Source organism: Vigna umbellata, chromosome 2 (genome assembly GCF_029865625.1).
Source record: "Vigna umbellata cultivar VRB3 chromosome 2, Vumbellata_1.0, whole genome shotgun sequence".
Classification (NCBI taxonomy): Eukaryota; Viridiplantae; Streptophyta; class Magnoliopsida; order Fabales; family Fabaceae; genus Vigna; species Vigna umbellata.
In genome coordinates, this window is record NC_142166.1 from 14,026,974 (window position 1) to 14,045,316 (window position 18,343).

An 18,343-nucleotide genomic window follows, 5' to 3' on the forward strand; every position below is an offset into this window, starting at 1 on the left:
AATGAAGTTGTTTGAAAGTCAAAATGAGTAGACAGATAATTCGATTTATACAATATAATAAATTTATCTTTGTTGTATATATTTATAAAGTAATTTGTAAATTAATTTAAAATAAAATTTAAAATTTAAACATATAATTAAAGTAAAATTTATTACTTTTAATTTTAATATAATTAAATGTTTTAATATACTCATTTTGTCATTATATATATATATATATATATATATATATATATATATATATATATATATATATATATATATATATATATATAATTGAAATAGTGTAAACAAATTCAAACATACTCCTAAAGTTGTTTTTGACACTTAAAAACATTTAATCCATTTGAATTAAAAAATTATATTGACTTACTTTTAAAATTTGATAATTAAATTATATCTAAGTTTGGAATAAAAATAAATTCTAGTTTCATACTTTACTTTATATTTTAGAAACTAAAACCATATATAATTAGTTTCTAAAATATAAAGTATATGTATAATACACTATGCATCGCGTATCGTAAATATCTTAATTTAAATTATATGAAGAAAGTGTTAAACAAATTACTAATTTTGTATTTCTTATTGTTTTTAACTTTTTCCTTTAGATAAAAGTTTTTAAAATAGTTTTACATAGCCTTTTATAGTTATATATGCATGGTTAAAGTTCCCACGTCCTAGTTAAAATAATTGTAAATCAAGAAATTAAAAAAATATATATTTTTTAAATAATGATAAAAAAATATGATTTGGAATAAGAATCATTAACTTAATAATGTTTACGTTCAATCCAACAAATTTGCAACATAACTTCTTATTTGATCACAAAAGGCTATACACCTAAAAGAAAGTCAAAAAAATGTAAGTAATAAATTTTTTTCTATGTCGTTAAATGATTGGGGATTTTTTTGCTAGCAATTATGTTTATGTCTATCCTATTCTTTTGGTTAAGCATTTTCATATTCTTATCTCGTTTAATATTATTTTATTAAACTTCAAAACATGAGAGCATTTAAACATATAAGTCTTATAGACTATTTTATCTTAACCACAAACACAACATGAGGATAAAGAATAAACATTCTTAACTTAAATAAGACGTAGGAGTAGATGTTAAGAACCAAGAATAAACAACTCTATAAGGGAAATAATAAATAACTATATTAGAAGTGCCCAACAACGAATAACTCAAGTCATGTAGAATAGAAGCTTGGTGAAAATTTTCAACACTTGAGATGTCATTGTAGAAATAGATAGGTCAAGTTTCTCAACCAAGAGGTGGGGATGAATTGATTTCCCTTGTAAAAATAATTTCTTTTAAAATCTTTTGATCTTTTTGGAATGCAATCAATAAAGAATGAATAGCAATGCAAAAGTATAAGGAAAGAATCACATAGTGATATATACTGGTTCGGCCAATGTGTCTACATCCAGTCTTCTTTCAATCAACCTTAGATTGAAAGAATTCCACTATAATGATTGAGTTCTGACAAGCAAGATATAGAGACAACCTTCTCAATGTACTCTCCTCATAACTCCAAATCACTTATAAAAAATACACCTAGAAAGAACAATCTCTTTCTGTCAACCCTTAGAGATACCCTACTCTAAGTCACAAGAACTCCTCTAAGTCCTTCTTCTTAACCAACAACATCAGGGAACCACAATCACTCTTGATTGCAAATGAATTTGATCTCCAGAAAATACACCTTACTTGTGCAGATACGATCAGTCTATGACAGCACTTGAATTCTTCAAGAATCTTTAAGAATTCCTTCCAAATTTGATAATCTTGATTCTTGGAGAGTATTTGACGCTCCTGCAATAAAAGCTCAACAAACAAGTCAGATATGAAAGTTATGAAGCATTAAAGTTGTTGAATTCAAAGAGCAATGCATCTATTTATAGTTATATGAGTGCAGATGCATTTTAATCGATTAGCTAAATAATCTAATCGATTAAGCAATTCCTTATGCTATACCAGAATTACATTTTTCATATTTTAACATATTAAGTAGAGCACATAATCGATTAAACAATTAATACAAGTCTAGCATTTAAAAATATGACTGTTATGACAATTATGACTTATCAAGAAATAAGTTTTCAAACAACACACATTTTAACCAATTAGAGAAATAACATAATCGGTTAAGTATAATAGTTAAGCAAATTTTGAAAACTTTTTCATTCAAATCACATCAATGCAGTCAGTAAACATATGGAGGCATAACCACGAGTTTTAATCCATTATACCCATAATCTAATCAATTAAAACTTGATGTTTTGTCATTGTTAAGCACATACTGATATCTGATGAATCTAACAGATTATATAATTAGTGTAATCGATTAATTCATACATATATGTAATGTGCAAAGTGTTTCAATCAAAAATTCATTTTCACACAATGAATATACATCATAGATAGTTCAAACACATACGCAAATATAATCAAGCAACAGTTTGCTAATAAGATGTGTAAGAAACTATAAAACATTTTTGTTGTCATCAACAAAAACACAATATGATATGAGTTCAACTACATGGCTCCTCTTATCAATAATATAATGTATTGTCTACAATTTGAACTAGAACGACTCTCTTTTGAAAACTATGTGTACTAATCATTAACATTCAAAAGCGCTATTTGGTAATGTCAATAATACACAAACATTACAATGATAAAAAAATGTTATTTAATCACCTCATCATATTATAGAGTAGAGAGTGTTAATTGAAAGTCATAAACCTATAAAAAGGTTTTGAAAAGGTATGTGAAAACATCAAATAACTCCTTACTATCGTTTAATAAATCTACTGTAAAAAGGTTTTCTAAAAGGTTTTATTAAACTATATTCAAATTTCTCATTCTAAAGCTAGTATGTTCTTTCATATATAGGATAAGTATATAAACTCTTTCCTTAGAAGTAGCATTTTAACCAATAATGGAAACTAACATTTTGTACAAACATAAGTCACCAAATTAAACACATCCTTCAAAGTTTATTTCTTAAACATGACAAGAAACTACCTAACCAACACCCTCAAAAACTAAATTATTTTAAAATAGATAATTTGTGAGTAGGATGATAGAAGAACAATGATAATGAAGGATTATACAAATTTGTATTTTGACGATAATAATAAAATATAAATAAAACCTAGTAACTTGGATTTTTTTAGTATTCTATTCATTTTCATACATGAGTATTTGTGAATCATACATTAGATTAGGCATAGCCAACATCATACTTGATCATCATTCCAAAACTTTCAAAGTGCTTTTGAAATTCCCTTTTAAGATGAACAAGAATATACAATTGATTATCTTATGAGTTAGAAAATTTTTATAAATTGATATAATATTACAAATAATAAATTATCTTAAGTCATAATATTGAATAAAATCATAAACTATTTTAAAATGCTGATAAAAATATTTTAAAATATAATCAATTATAGAAACTCAATACTATTTGTATAGAAAATCAATTATTATATTGTTCTTGATTATTATAATTTAGAGCAAAATAATTTATTATCACTTAGAATAATGAATAAGTTCTATCTCATCTGGTGGATATACATATTTTCTCTAAACTTAAATAAAGACTTTTGCATAATATGTTCTTACTAAATCCTTTTCTTGTATTGTATCTCTTATAACAGTTAGGTTTAGTGTTATGGAATAATACCCTCTTAGAAGGAAGAGTTGGATATGCAGAGAGGATTCATCATTCAAAAGATATTATGGAATAATGCCATCTTAAAAGGAAGAGTTGGATGTGCAAAGAGGATTCATCATTCAAAAGATATTATGGAATACTACCTCTTAGAAGGAAAAGTTGGATGTGCGGAGAGGATTCATTATTCAAAAGATATTACGGAATAATACCTCTTAGAAGGAAGAGTTGACACTACGATTTGTCCATGCTTAGAAGAGTGTTCTTTCTACACCTCTCTACATTTCTTCCTGCATCCCCACATTCCAAAAATAACATTTTTCAACGAATTTCGAAATTTGTTGAAGAAAAATCTTTTGATGAATTTTTAAAAGTTTTGACGGATTTTAAAATTAGTTAGAGACATGAAAAATCCTTTAACGGATTTCAAAAGTCATTCAAAGATTTTTTTTCAACTGATTTCAAAATCCGTTAAAGAAAAGAAATGGGGTGTAAGATTTTTTGAAACAAAAATAATTTTAGAATCTTTAAAAATTGTGAAAGTACAAGAAGAAATGTGAGGTGATGTAAGAAGAAACACTCTACTTAGAATGATTGGACGAGGATCCACTTTTCTACATACAAGCTGTTATGGTATAGTAGGTTTCTACAGTTAAGTGTTTTATAACCTCTCAATAAGATTCTTATTTGAGTGTATTCCATATTGGATGTTAATATTAGGCTTAATACCTCTTTTTGTCCCTCTTTATAAGAGAAATGTTCAAGTTCGTCCTACCTTTTTTAAAAAGTTCAATGTGGTCCCAAGTTGTGAAAAAAGTGTCCAATTAAATCCTTTTTGGTCACGGCGTTAAATATTTAACGATCCAGCTGACAGCGTGGAGTGATTTGTGCAACGTGGTTGTTTACCTTCATAACGTGGCAGTTGACGTGGCAGTGGCAGTGATTAAAAAATTTCTGAGTTAGGGTTTGGGTATTCGAAATCGCGATTTGGGGATAAGCATTTTGGAACTGGAAATACAAATTGGGTGATGAAATCTGCAGAGTAAATTGTGCGTTTACCCTTTTTGAGAGAGAAAAAGGAAGCCCCACACTACTCTATTCTACATTTAATTGTCAAGTTCTTGTAATTCTTACACCTAACAACAATATACCTGTTTTCAGTGTTTAGAAAGGAAAAACAGAGCCAGCAAAAAATGGTCGTGGGAGGATTCTCCATTGATGCTTCTTCAACCAGGGGCTTCGATGACAAAATCACACTCTTCGTTCTCATCACTTGCTCTTCAAACAGTTCCAGTTTTCCTTGCCACCCACTCTTTCTCACACCCTCCAAGTACCAAACCCCTCTATCCCTAATTTTATCCTCGCTAGCCACACACACAATAATCTTGGAACACCCAAGTCCATCCAAGCTTGGTGCCTTAGGAGCGAAGGGGTTGACCATGGGGTTATCAATGCCACCCGACGCAGAAGGGTACACAAAGTCCCAAACTAAACAGAACAAACGTTGTTTGTGCCCGGTAACAACTTCAGATCCAATTGGCTCCGAACTGCAGAAGTAAGGATGGGAGAAAATAGCTCCTAATATTTTAACATCACAAGGTAAGGGTTCAGTCCCAACACGCATGGCAATGTTGTGAACTATGTTCCCACCTGCACTGTCCCCCCAATGAAAACTCTTTAGAAATTACCGTGGGAAATCAGCCAAGGATCTTCGAATACCCAAACCCTAACTCATAATTTTTTAATCACTGCCACTGCCACGTCAACTGCCACGTTATGAAGGTAAACAGCCACGTTGCACAGATCACTCCAAGTTGTCAGCTGGATCGTTAAATATTTAACGCCGTGACCAAAAAGGATTTAATTGGATACTTTTTTCACAACTTGGGACCACGTTGAACTTTTTAAAAAGGGTAAAACGAACTTGAACATTTCCCTTATAAAGAGAGACAAAAAGAGGTATTAAGCCTTAATAGTATATGTAATTCAAACTCAGATTTTTCAAAATAAACGGAACAATGGAATTAAAATGAGATGAGGATTAAAATAAAAATAAACGTGAATACAAAAATACTTTGTTCTCTTTCTCTAATCATTCCTCGTTGCTCAATACCATTTCTCAATACCATTCACATTTGTTTCAAAAACTGATATTTGAGTGATTCAAAGAAAAGGCTAGGTTCGAAAATTTCAATTTTGTAAATACCATTTCAATCCCCTTATGAAGTATATTGTCTTCTATTTATTATTCGAACAACTTAAGAATCGCATTACCCTACCGGGACATATAAAAAGCTTAGGATTTTGGCCTCTTGTACACTTTGTCTGACTCATTTTTGGGTCTTCCTTGTACCATTGTTGTCGTATTACTGGAAATATGGCTTGCGGAAGCCACACTGCAGAATTTGTACACAACAATACTGTTGTGGTTGCATCTCAAATCTCGACTAACAGTTTAAGACAACCAGATCTAAGATGCAACTACATTCACAATTTAATGCCCAGGGATCAGTGAAAGAATACTCAGTACTCAACATTACTGACAAAACTTGTAGACATTTAAAAAATTTATGGCTGATTACATACTAAATGATTCATTCAAAACACATATTGCAGTGGGTATGACCAAAATATTTTTTTTTTTTTCGTGGAGCAAAACCAATAGGTACTTACTCAGACACAAATAATGAAATCCACAAGATAAAAAAAGGACAAAGGAAGGTAGATAAAGGTAATCCTCATATTCTCTATATCGCCCCTACAAAGAAATTAGAATTGCTGGTTGCAGCTATTTGGCTTTTCGAGATGCAACTAACAAAATTTCACCAATGAAAATTAAGCTGTTTTTGGCTTTGACTTAATTCGCTTCACCCTTGAATAGAGGAACACGCCAGCAAGAGCTATAGCAGTACCTGTAGCAAAAAAAATCTTAGCAACGGGAGTGAATAGAGATATTCAATAATTAAGAAATTTTCAGGACAAATGTCTGTTTTCCAGGTTAAACAAGAAAGAAGCAACTTTACCAAAAGCATTCACAGGTGAGACAGGTGTTTGGAAGAAAATGACAGAGCTAACAATGACCACAACCCGCTTCACACAATTGCCCACAGAGTGGGTAACAGGTGATACCCTTTGTAATATCATATAAGACACCTGCAAGCCCATTCACAGAAAGCCTTCAGTATATCGTTCCAAGATACAACACCATTTAACCATTACAGAGCCATGTAAGCAGCTATAGTACAAGGCCTTATCTACGGCATAGAAAGCAAGAAGCAACGAGTAGAATCCTAATTTATATCTTGGATTTTTATTTATAGCAAGAAAAAATATTTATTTATTAAGCACCCCCTTTCTTCAGATTAAACAAGTCATCTTTCTAATTCAATTGAAATAGTTAAAAGCCCGATAAGTAAATACCCTTTTTTCACTGACATAACAAAATACAAGCACATAATATATCGCAAAGCATAATAGTCGCACTGTCGCTTAACTTCTCTAAAATATTCTTGGTCGTCTAAGTACATCGTGAAAGACATACCAGGGATTTTACTCTATTATTACTATGTTAAGCATTTCACATCATACAATTTACTGTTTCCCAATAAGGAATGGTTAATTATATTTAATCTTGCAGTCAAAAGATTAAAAATGCCTGGCAACCACGTAAAAACACCATTGAACAGAAGTTGATGTTGGAGGGTTCAATCACCACTAGACCATCTAATCCCCTCCCTCCCTTGCTAGGTGCAAGCAAGTTGCAAACTTGCAACATCAAAGCATCCCCAAAAAGTAAAAGCATAATGCATAGAAAAAAGCAAGGCTCACTTGTTGATACGCATGGAAACAGAGTGCGGCAAGAAGAGATCTGACGTAAAGTTGTTTAACATTTACCCCCTGTCAAGAAAGATGCATTAATACTAGCAAACTCAACGCAGTTATATATTTTGATTGCAGAAATGGTAACGACAATAGTATTTATTTTAACCATCAAGTTACTCACAGCAGATTGCAAGTAAGCAGGGGTAAATTTGACACCCTCCATGAAGACAGCCACTGGTGCTAATAAGAAGAAGGACATTACTGTTATTATAGAAAATAGAGTGATATTGTCCATAGAATCCTGAGAAGAAAATATTATTGTTATTTCCTGTTATGAAATGCAAAGATGGATATAAAAAATAAAATATGTCAACATTTGGAAGTGGTCACAAATCATTATACCTCATTCTTAACCATAGCCTTTTTGCTAAGAACATTACGGGATTGATTTGTCACATTTGAGGCCATTGCACTCCAAAATCCGGCCCTGTAAACCATTCCACCAAAGCATTTACAATTTGCAAAACCAAAACTTCTCTTTTCAAATCCCATCAACTAACCTAACTTCTTTCTCTAGAAGGAACAAGGCAAGGAGCAGACATCTTACCAATTGAAAGAGGCCTCAGTAACAGACGCCAGTGCAACTCCACCAACAATAGGCACAAGGGAACCAACCACCCACGGTGTAGGAAACTGTAAGAGAAAGAAACAAAGAATAAGATCGAAGAAAATTAATTCTCAATGTACCAAATATTTCTATTTTTCCTTTAAAGGAAAGGCCTAGAATACACATAACAATTCATAAAAAACTGAGTAGGAGTGTTAGCAACATACTCTCTCTCTACCGCTCAATATCATGTTATTAAAATTTATTCAAAACTACAAAAATCATCATAGATACTAACAAAAATTTGTCATTTTTCATAAATTCCAATTAACAGTAAAGAATGTGTCAGAAAGTGTGACGCTCACAAGCATTTCTCATTTCTCATGAAAAATATACCAACGTGATAACTATCGTCAATTTCATGAACAAAAAAGACAATTCAAACCACAGCACAAGCAGCTAACAATCATAGTAAACAATCATTTTCGATTAATCCCATTCAGCAAGACAGTTTAAACTACATATCTAACCTCTCCAAGGAACATGGCAGAAAGGACCACTGAAAAGAAAGGCTCCATGGCCTTGATAGTGTGAGTGAAAGACACGGCCACCTTCCCAAGACTCATATTAGTGAAAAGATTCCCCAACGTATGCACCGCAGCCAGTGGCAAAATCGCTCCAAGCTGGCCATAAAAAATCGACCTTAGCCACACAAAACACAATAAAATAAACACACAAATTCAACACGGGAGAGACCAAAATACCATAGCACCACTGATCTTCGGCCTCTTGTAGAGATTCAAACCCCACATAATCGCCACGAGCACAGTCCCAACCGCAAATTGAACAACAGTCACAGTTACCGGATAATGAAACGCCTTCAACACCTACAAACAACAGAAGCCAAAACAAAACCAAAACATACACACACATCAAGTCAAAATTAAATTCAAATCCTCAACAAAAAACCGTTTACAATTCCTGAACATTACCACAGAATCCGAAACCATAATCCAAATATCCACTTACAGGATTCTATCATTATCGACGAATCAAAACTCAGAAGCATACAGTTCCACAAGTGTTCATAATCAATCAGAATTGAAGTTTAACCAAGTTATTATTAAATATAAATGCTGATTAACGAAGTGAAACTCTAATTCACACAAAAAATACACACGGAAATGCCTTAAGTTTTGAGCTACAAATGACGACAAATCTAAGAGCGTGTCTGGAAAACTATTACGTTTCAGCAAAATGTTTTTTTCAATTGTTTCATACAAGAAGAGATCTGGTGAAGGACCTGTTTGTTGTAGATATTGAAGTAGATGTTGAAGAGGTACCAGAGGCCAAACAAGGAGCCGAGCTCGAGTGTTTTGAAGAGCGAATTTTCGGCAGGCGCGCTGTCGGGAACGGCGTTCTCCGCGGCGCGCGGAGGAGAGGGAGGGAGCGGGCGGAACTTGAAGGAAGAGGAAGGAGAGACAGTCCAAGATCGGCGGATGAAGGAAGTGGAAGAGGCGCCATTGGAGTTGACGCCTTCTGCGTGTTTGGCGAAAAGTCTGAGAGGGAGGGAAGGTCTAGAAGCGTTTAGAGAATAGTTGCGGAGAGGAAGAGAGAGCGACGGAGAGAGAGTGAAAGCCGCGCTCTGCATTTTCGAGATCTGAGAGAGACACAGAGAAAGAAAGAGAAGGCAGGAATGAATGTGAAGAAAGAAACGGAACACAAGAGCGTAAGCTTCTCTTGTGTTGCGGTTGGTGGCTGTGATGTGTTGTCGGAAGGGTTGGGTTGAATTGTTATGTTAAGTTTAGCTTTTAAGGGAGTAAGAGACGGAGATTTCCTAGGAGTATCCGCCACCAAGGTTTTGTTTGGTATGTGTATGTGAGAGCGAGTGATGAATGAATGGAAGTAGGTGGTGTTTTTTAAAAGAGAAGATACTTTTGCTTGTCATGAATCCGTGTATCTGAAAATCAAATTAATAATTAGTGGACAAAAAAGCGGAAAAGGAAAAATAAATAATCTTGATACTAAAATGTCGAATATGCTTATGAGTGATTCCTATTTTTTATTAATGTGTTTTATTCCTTTTAACTTATATTTTAGGATTAAGTCTAACAAAAGTTTTTCATCCACCTGTAAGATTATATTCGGTAGAAATTGAATCAAAACGTGTGTAATTATTTTTTTTTATTTATATTTTTTTATTAGGAATAAGAAATAAAGGGAGTCTAATGGACCAGTGAGTCAGCTACGAATTTGACGTGATGACGTATTGTATTCGGTGTACCATTTCATTTTGGTATGGCTTCTAAAAAATTATTTATTAAAACAGAAATAACAAAAGACAGTGATGTATGAAGATAAAAAAAAATAACGAGATTGAAATTTAAATTGTGCAATTTATCAGTTAATTTTCATTTATAAAACTTTATTTAAGTAATTTAATCTTTAAATATGTTTGCTTCTAATAAAGAGAACATATTTTTTATAGAAAATTATTTATTTAAAAAAAAATTCAAATTTGACGGATCGACACTTTGTTTGACGGAAGTATCTGAACCTAGTGGCAATAAAATAATTTTTATTGATTGAGTAAATAAGCTTTATACTCTCCTTCAGTGATATGCAAAAGTAATAATTATTTTAAAACTAAAAACAAAAGCAGATATTATTTATTTATAAATTTTCTTATGTGTTTTAATTCTGAAAACAAAGAAGTTGTAAAGAACACGTATTTCGTAATCAATGGCGTTCAAAGTTAAAACCATCGTATTCTGTTAAATTAATTCTTATCATATAAATTAAGTGAAAATGTTAGAACCCTAATAAATCGTATTGCACAATTCCTTTTATTGTGTTTGTCGAAAAACAACTCATGTGAACCTCTAGAATATAAATCAAATGATATATCTCCTTTGTTTTTAACAGGGTTATGTACATATGGTTAGGTTTATCTTGTCGTATTTTCATTCATTAAGTGCTTGTTGCATAAATTTTAACAATAAACTTTATGTGATAAATAAACAATAATTTATTGTTTAGTTAAAATAAACAATATTATTACAGATAGCAAAAAACAGTTGAAGATTGTATTAAAAACATGCTTAAAAAACATGAGTAATTATAATTTTCTATAATTTAGTTAAAGTTATTATTTATAAAAAAAATATGTAATTTTATAAAACAGAAAAGGTATAATTTAAACATAACTTATTTAAGTGATATAGTATTGTTATCTTAATATGTGCATGAAGCATAAAAGATTAAAATTTTCTTGTTCTTGTCTTGTTATTGTCTTCTCTGTCAAAGAAAGTCATGTTTTTATCTCATCATCGTATTCTGAAAACGAAACAGATCTTGATATTATTTATATAAAAGATTACATGTGACAGTGGTAACTGGGTAAGAAACAAGAAAAGTGGTAGGTGAGAGTAGTTGAACCTATAAAAGTCACTCACTATCAATGCCTGCCACTTTAATATACCTAATAATTTTTGCAATAAGAACGAATTCTATTTGAAGATTTTCTGCAAAATTCCGCTTTGCACAGCAAGAGGTGGATCTTGGGAAGTTTACTTCCACCTCTATTGTTGAATCTTTTTTTTTTTTTACATTTTTTTCTTCTGAAAATAAAAATATAATTAATATTATTAGTGATTAAAGAGGCATAGTTGTTTTGTATTTTTTATTTATGTAAGTGAAAATAGTATGTGTAACAACCCAATTTTCTAAACTACTAATTATTACTTTAACTAGTATCATAAAATATCTTGAGCCCAAGCAATTATAGATGACAATTAACATTAAAATCTTTAAACTAGATAATATTGAATTCAAAATCTAAACTAGAGATTTAATATAGTTTTTCAAAAGGAATCATTTATTTATCAAAGATATAACTATCTTAATCCTTTTCTTTTCAGTTTCATGCTAATATCACCTTCAACCTTTATCTCTTCTTTAAATATATTATCATTACAAAAGAAAAGAAAATAGAAATACAGAAGAAAAATATAAAGATAAACTGATTTTTATAAGAATGAACTCAAAATGAAAAATATCTATCTTATCACAAAGGTTATCAAAACAGTGAAGTTGCGACAAAACACTAAAAAGAAATTGAATATTATTTTCTAGATCTTTTTTCGAGGATGAAAAACTAAGTATAATGTACGTAGCACTTGTGAGTTAGTCATGTTTCGTCTATAAACATTATTCCATAAAGATTGTTTATAGAATTAACTCAACTTTCTCTAAGGATACTTAGGCAGTAACTCATTGAAAATGTAAACGCTAGTCGAAAGCTTAAAGCTAACTTAAGCACCTAGAAAGATTGCTTTCAACAAGAGCTAATAGTTTACAAAAAACACTTCAATACATAAACAATTTTATATTGGTTCACCTGTTAGAACTACATTCAGTTCTCCTCTAAGTTAGAGGGTCTGATTAAATATTCAATGAAGTACAACACAGGCACAACCATGCAACCTTTTCACGAGTCATGCAATTACGTCCTTCAACCATTCAATTCATTCCCAAACTACTCATCACAAACCATATACATATTCATTCACTTTCGTATTGCATAACATCATATGAAATGAATATTTATACTTCAAAGGACAAAAAAAACCCAACATGTCACTGGAAAACATATAAAACATAAGTATATGAACATACAAGGTGGCACTCAAGCGCCTAGAGCTAGGGCTTAGCGCCCCAAAAACAGGGGGATAGTGCCCAGGCGCTAAAGATTTGGCACTCAACACCCGAAAACAGAAAGGTAACACCCAGGCGTTGGAGGGCTAGGGCTCAACACCATAACAGATGCAAAACCACTCAAAAGTAGACTTTGGACACTTTACCCCAACTTCTAAAGATCCTTAGGACCCTCTAGACCCTAAGAAAACTTTGAAAATACTATTGCAATTCAATTAGACCCCTTGAAACTAAAATTCACTCCTCTAAGCTACCCAAACTCAATTCTACCGTTGATAACACCTATATCAGTTTACCAACTGCATAATTAACTCCAAATACACTTGTTAGTGCACTACCATACCTCACTTTCCTTCCAGCTATCCTATTTTTAGTTTCCCACACCTAAAACCTCTAAATTGTACTAAGAACTCCACCTATGAAGCAATAATCACTTCCATCACAAAATTTTCTGATATAAACCTCTAGACAAGTCTTAGTTGACCTCATAAAAGACTCTAAACTCTCTAAAACATTTTATATCCCTTAACTCTAAATCTCACTACTAAAAATCCCATTTTATACTAAAAACACCCTAACACTTTAACAAATCACTAACCTTTTATTCCATTACATATTTCAATCCACCATCACCTCTAAAAAGTTTTAAATTATTTAATAACAGCCCCAAGACAGTAGTATTCTCACATTAGCCCCTATTTCTCAAATACACCCATCAAAACCCTTCTTTTTAGGCTTAAACTCTGAGAATTTGACCACTAATCACCCCTAACACTTTGGATTCAATTTTCAAAAACCAAAACAACTTCATCACACATAATCATGACATCATATAACATCAATTTCACGTTATTCTAATTACACACACATCATACTACCATATATCATTATTTAAACATAATGAATACTACACTACAATCATAATTCCATTCAATTCATCAAATTATTTTCATAGATACTATCTTAGCACGACAAACATAATTTAAGCGAGTTTTAACTTTCCTTACCTTAGAAAACTCTTACAACTCTAAGAACTCCCAATTATTGCTTCCACCGCAAGAAACTCTAAAAAAGTCTACAAATCACCAATTGGTGATTGATTGAAGACAAACCTTAGAACCTCAACTGAACCTAGAATCAAAGAGGGCGAGTTTTTGACACATGCAAAAATAGATTTCTTTGCATGATCATAAACCGAAAATACAAGGAAAAATGATAAAAACTTACTTGTTCTAGACAGGGAATTGATCGGGTAGAAGTGGAGACGACTCACTTGTAATTTTCTAGGAACTTCCTGCTCATCAAACAAATGATAAAGGGATGAGAAATCTTAGAGAGATGTTAGAGAAAGCAAAAAGAAAGAGTTTTAGAGAGATATATAGTGTTTTAAGTAATGAGACGAATTTAAAAAATTTTATTTATGTTATTTAATTATTTTAAAATAAAATTATCGGTCTCATTATTTTAAAACACTTACCAATTCTAATACTTTATTTTCTAGATTATTAATATATGAATTCCATTTTCATTTTATGTGAACGTAGGTCCTTATATAATTATAAAACTTTAAAAATATAAAATTATAAAATTGTAAAATTATGAGAGTGTAAAAATGAATTTTTATTTTTATAATCTTATAATTTTATAATTTTACAATTTTACAATTTAGATAATTTTAAATTTTTAATGTTTTATAATTTTAGAATTTTAATTAATTTTATAAATAATTTCTATAAATGCAATAAACTTTATAAAAGGATCTCGTCACTATAGTCTTTTACAATAAAATATTATTTACGGATATTTAACTAAAGTGATAGACATTATATAACTAACAGAAAAATGTAACACAAAGACTCAAATGAAAATTGAAAAGCTTAATAAACTTAATAAAATATAAAAATTTATTATAATCTCAGTTAAAAATTACCAAATTTATGATGGTCTTGGTACTTAATTAAGGATAGATTAAATTTATGAAAATTTACTATATTTACAAAGAAGTAGAACCTCCGTGTGCTGCTCCTATACAAAATCTAAAATCCCCAAATATACGCTATGGCTAATTTGGCATTTCTTCTCAGATATTTAGGAGTATTTATTTATAGCACTCAGACAAGAATCTATGATCAGCCGCAAAAAATGGTGTCAGAACCAAATCCAGGAAAAAAAAAAACCGCGGAAATCCTGGTAGCACACAACAATAAAAGTGTCAAAGGTAATAATCAATCTGACTCCGTTCTACTTTCACAATCTGATTCGATTGAGACGCTGTAGATTTTATCAGAAGAAAGGAAAATTTGAAAGAGAATGATGAATTCGTTGTTGAGCGCCAAGGCATGCGTGGGTGTGCGGTCACCGATTATAGCGAACTCCGAGGAAAGGAGTACGAGGAAGATGATACAAAACGTGAATTGTAGGAACAGTAGGAATTGGAGGAATGTGGCTGTGTCGTGCGGTTCGGAGAAGAACGGTAACGATGGAATTGACGCGAGTGAAGGGTTGAATTCGGGGTCGTTTTTGTCCCCGAGTCACAATTACGCGATCTTGAAGCACCGGATGGAGATAGCGGCAAAGTCCGAGGTTAGTCTTTTTGTTTTTTTTTTTTTTTATTTTCTGTTGGAAAAGAAAGTGGATTTTTCGTGTTTTACCATTGATGTGGTTCCTCGGTGTTGGAAAGAGGCTTCTTATTGAATTTAAAACGATGGTAGTATTATGAAGAGGCTGCAAGGCTTCGTGACTCGCTCAAATGCTTCGAGGACGACGTTCCTGTTCTTCGTCTGCGGAGGCTGTTGAAAGAAGCTGTTGCTGATGAGAGATTTCAGGTCAATTATCGTTTTTAAACTAACATTTTTGCATGTTGATTACATGTTTTTAAGACCGTTTTTGTTTATGTCATGTTCCATTTTTCAAGTTGTCGCGCAAATGAAGGTATGAGTTTGACTTCTCATTTTTCTTCTCTATTTCTGCACATGCAGGATGCAGCTATATATCGTGATCAGCTCAAAGAAATTGCTCCACATTCTCTCTTAAAATGTTCAAGTGATTCTACAACCTTGGTATGAATGCTGCTTACTTTTACAAACTATTACTTTGTTGTGACCTATAGATAGTTCTTTCTTGGTGTAATCTCTTGAGGCATTGCTTTTAATTTAACTGCATCAGTGGAGTGATTAGTTCAATGCCAAGTAGCTCTCTTGGAAATCAATGGAATAGAGAGTTTTCAAGTGGGTTTGGAACTTTTCTATAAGATTCAGTTCCTTGAAATAATCTCTAATCCTATCACGGAAGAGCCGAAAATATATATTTTTCTGTAAAATCCTAAAGGAAGGAAATGATGAATTCATTTTTCATTTGGGTATCACAATTGCAGAGTAAAAGATGAACTTTCACAGCTTGTTTTGAACTTGTTCAGGGAATTCGGGTACAAGTTAAGAGTGTATATTTAGAGGGCAGAAGTCAACCAACAGAAGAGGTATATTTCTTTGAATATAAAATAAGAATTACCAATAACACAAACCGCCCTGTTCAACTTCTGAGAAGGCATTGGATTATAACTGATGCTAATGGAAAAACTGAAAATTTCTGGTGAGTTAATTATTCTTGTGTTCCTATGTTTTTTAATGGTCTTTTTCATTTTCTTTATACTCATGTGAATTCAAGTTTAATGTATTTTTTGCTCTTCACTTTCCACGTACAGGGGAATTGGGGTTGGTGGTGAACAGCCAGCTATATTTCCTAGAACTAGTTTTGAATTCTCTTCTACATGCCCTTTAAACGCACAAAATGGTAGAATGGTATGAAATTTTCTTTTGTTTCTTATTTTTGTTCTATGAAATAGTCTCACCCAGTGAGAAAAATACTTTCTTTTTCTAAATTTAAGAAAGTTAGATTATTAAAGGTCCTTTGGGTTTCTTAATTGAAGGCAGTATTGTTCATTGTGTTTGGTAATGTCACGAGTATCAAATAAATGGATTAGATGTTCAGATGACATTGTTAAATGCTGAATCCTATATACCAGAAACTACTAAATGATCTGTTTACAAAAGTATATTATAATAACATCTCTTTATATTTTTTTGAATTACATTTATATTCTATATTTTTATTACTATCATAATGGTCTCCTTATTTAAGTACAATGTTTTTAAAATAAAGGAGAAATTATGTAGAATTTAAAAGAAATCAGCGTGTTTTGAGGGTAAAATTGCATATTATCTTTATAGAAAAACATTTATGGTCTCTACACCCTTTGGGTAAAAGGTGGTTAATATTATGTTAATTCCATAACAATTGAATTTGGTCTTAAATGAACGTGGGATTTAGTTCTTTTTTCTGTAAGAATTCTATATATTTTAGGCCAAATTTATGAATAAAAAAGTGTAAGAATGTTGACTTACGTTTGATCAAAAGTGCAATAGTTAAAAACATATTTTCTATTATGTATTATGTCTTTCATCATTTGACACTTGTCATTGTTCTGAATACATTAGTTGCCAGATTGATTTCAACTTGCAAGTATTTGTTATTCTTATGTCCCGATTGAGCAGAAAACCAGATATTTAAATCTGTTCTCCTATAATGCAGGAGGGTGATTTTGAGCTGATACATGTTGATCGAGTAGGTCCAAGAGCATTTAACGTGGCTGTTGCCCCATTTTCTCTCTCTCTACTTGGAGATGATGATGAGGATGGTGAAACTATCTGAGGTAGAATTGCAGCATCACCTTCTCATGTTGCACCAAATAAGCATTCAGAACATGTTTTCACAGCCATGTTAAGAAATTAAAGCTCACTATTTGCATTTGCGGTTTGCAGAATCAGACATTGTCACTGTTTTGCTGTACAAATTTGTATTTTATTTTATTTTATTTATTTGTGACAGAACCGTATAAATGTGTTTCGTTCGTACAGAACTCGATTATTACTAAACATTAGTTAGTTGGAGTTTGTTAGGAGTTGACAGTGGTTAGTTGCTTTCTATTGTTGGTTAGTTTTTTCTTCTGCTGTATTTTAGTTTTGTTGTAGAGCTCTCGTGGGAAAAGGAAGAGGAAGAGGCAATGGTAGTATCATACAGAAAGGGAAAAGGCAACGACAATGCCAGTAGAAAATGAAGAGGCCGTGACAGTGTAAAAAAAAAAAAGAAGAGTCAGCGAGCACATGAGAGAAGACAACCCTAGTTTTATCTCTTTTTCCTTTCTTATTTTCTCTGGATCTAATATTTATGAGCATATATATATATATATATATATATATATATATATATATATATAGTTGGGTCAAACAATCTAATCCAACCATTATAACATAATCTAATTTGTCCACTTATACAACCACTTCTTTTTAATGTGGTTGATATTAGTAGCTACATCTTTGCATGCTTACATGTATTATGATACATTATTTTTTAAATTTATGTGAGTCTTATGATTCATGATACAAAATGATTCACAATATGAGATATAAGTTCTCTCACATAATTTGTATATGTTGGGAATCCAAGTGTGAGT

The 18,343-nt window shown here is 31.6% G+C and overlaps 2 protein-coding genes across 4 annotated transcripts; one reads left to right on the forward strand and one right to left on the reverse strand.

The window, feature by feature from the left end:
* Positions 1-6,225: 6,225 nt before the first annotated feature.
* On the reverse strand, positions 6,226-10,020 carry LOC124824095 (triose phosphate/phosphate translocator, non-green plastid, chloroplastic-like). Its single transcript, XM_047296462.2, has 9 exons — positions 9,422-10,020; positions 8,883-9,005; positions 8,649-8,801; positions 8,119-8,204; positions 7,914-7,998; positions 7,693-7,812; positions 7,518-7,586; positions 6,713-6,842; positions 6,226-6,601 (listed from the first exon to the last, which is right to left on the reverse strand). Exons 1-9 carry the CDS (start codon positions 9,767-9,769, stop codon positions 6,525-6,527), a joined length of 1,191 nt encoding a protein of 396 aa, XP_047152418.1. The 5' UTR covers positions 9,770-10,020; the 3' UTR covers positions 6,226-6,524.
* Positions 10,021-14,909: 4,889 nt separating this feature from the next.
* LOC124824094 (uncharacterized) lies at positions 14,910-18,036 on the forward strand. Of its 3 annotated transcripts, none has more exons than XM_088106236.1 (7): positions 14,910-15,052; positions 15,122-15,417; positions 15,546-15,659; positions 15,813-15,893; positions 16,250-16,422; positions 16,535-16,631; positions 17,422-17,826. In XM_088106236.1, exons 2-7 carry the CDS (start codon positions 15,145-15,147, stop codon positions 17,539-17,541), a joined length of 858 nt encoding a protein of 285 aa, XP_087962362.1. In that variant the 5' UTR covers positions 14,910-15,052; positions 15,122-15,144; the 3' UTR covers positions 17,542-17,826. The 3 variants fall into 3 exon arrangements, with proteins under 3 accessions (XP_087962362.1, XP_087962363.1, XP_087962364.1); XM_088106237.1 differs by adding an exon at positions 17,851-18,036 and having other exon boundaries at positions 14,933-15,417; positions 17,422-17,542; XM_088106238.1 differs by adding an exon at positions 17,862-18,036 and having other exon boundaries at positions 14,934-15,417; positions 17,422-17,542.
* The last annotated feature ends 307 nt before the right edge of the window (positions 18,037-18,343 follow it).